The sequence below is a fragment of the Amphimedon queenslandica genome, unplaced genomic scaffold, assembly GCF_000090795.2.
Source record: "Amphimedon queenslandica unplaced genomic scaffold, v1.1 AMPQUscaffold_13512, whole genome shotgun sequence".
In the NCBI taxonomy this organism is placed as follows: Eukaryota; Metazoa; Porifera; class Demospongiae; order Haplosclerida; family Niphatidae; genus Amphimedon; species Amphimedon queenslandica.
Genome location: NW_003546252.1, coordinates 589,533 through 590,823, shown reverse-complemented (window position 1 = coordinate 590,823; position 1,291 = coordinate 589,533). Strand labels below are relative to the sequence as shown.

Genomic DNA, 1,291 nt, shown 5'->3' with positions numbered 1-1,291 from the left:
TTTATCTAGGACTTACTTGTGCGGCAATCTGGTGGAAGTTTGTCACTTGACAAACAATCACAATGGAAAGATCCAATGTCATTGACACACTTCTGAACGTCACTACAATTGTGGGTAGCAGTAGAACACTCATCAATATCTATAATAAATTATCCTAGAAATTATAATAATACCAGACCAAGCTACCTGTACAGAATGCATTGTTTGTCAAGTTATATCCTCTACCACAAGAACAGTAAAAGCTTCCATTAGTATTGGTACACAACTGTTCACAGCCTCCATTGCCAGTACTGCATTCATTAATATCTGATTATCTGATAGTTTAAGTATGCATACATAATTCAATATACCATGACATTGTTTATTATCTAAATAGAATCCATCTATGCATCGACACTGGAAGCTCCCTGGTGTATTGATGCAAGGGCCACTGCATCCACTAGTGCCCAAAGCACATTCATCAATGTCTTACAACAAATTGAAACATAATCCACATAAAAAATCATTATATACCTGTACAATTATGTCCATCATTTTCTAGTTTAAACCCTGAGTTACAAGAACAAGTGTAGCTACCATTAGTATTAGTACAAGTGTGACTGCAAGCCCCATTATAATTTAGACACTCGTTTATATCTGTGTTAATATGAATAATGTCATTACCAAATATAATAATGAGTATGTACCATAGCATGTCTTATTATTAGTTGTATCTAGTACATATCCCAAGTTGCAGCCACAATAAAATGATCCAATCAAATTATAACAGTTCTGAACACATCCATCAGTATTAGCAGCACATTCATTGATATCTTTTGTACAGGAAATAGTTAAGAGTGTATTGATTAGTATGACTTACCATTACAGCTATATCCAGCCTGATCTAGTTGGTAGCCAGAGTTACATTCGCAGTGATATGATCCAACTTCATTGACACAGTTCTGATTACAGTTCCCATTGTTTTGGTCACATTCATTGATATCTATTATTACCATCAGACATGAGAATTACATTAAAAAGAATAATATTAAAACTGGATTATAAGTACATGTATACAAAAGATGTAATAAAAGATTAAAAATTTGTAAAAAAATTAATTTTGATCAAAAACTTTCTACACAGCATAAACACAGGTGGTTGAAAAAATAATAACAATAGAGAATTCTCTCCAGGCCATTTTTGAAAATACAATACGTATTTTAATACACAGGTTTTTGACCAACTTCAGGAGCAACTTTAAAAATTTCTACAAAATTTAAATTTAAGAACATAAAAAATTAAAAAAAAACAA

At 31.8% G+C, this 1,291-nt stretch overlaps 1 protein-coding gene across 1 annotated transcript in view; it reads right to left on the bottom strand.

Annotated features, from left to right (window-relative positions):
- LOC100641326 (fibrillin-1-like) overlaps positions 1-1,291 on the bottom strand; it is an 11,709-nt gene that overhangs the window by 518 nt on the left and 9,900 nt on the right. Inside the window, exons 41-46 of the mRNA XM_020004268.1 lie at positions 860-982; positions 687-812; positions 514-636; positions 351-467; positions 187-306; positions 17-139 (exon numbers count right to left, since the gene is read on the bottom strand). Of these exons, the coding sequence (XP_019859827.1) occupies positions 17-139; positions 187-306; positions 351-467; positions 514-636; positions 687-812; positions 860-982 (732 nt within the window). The remainder of the gene's footprint in view (positions 1-16; positions 140-186; positions 307-350; positions 468-513; positions 637-686; positions 813-859; positions 983-1,291) is intronic.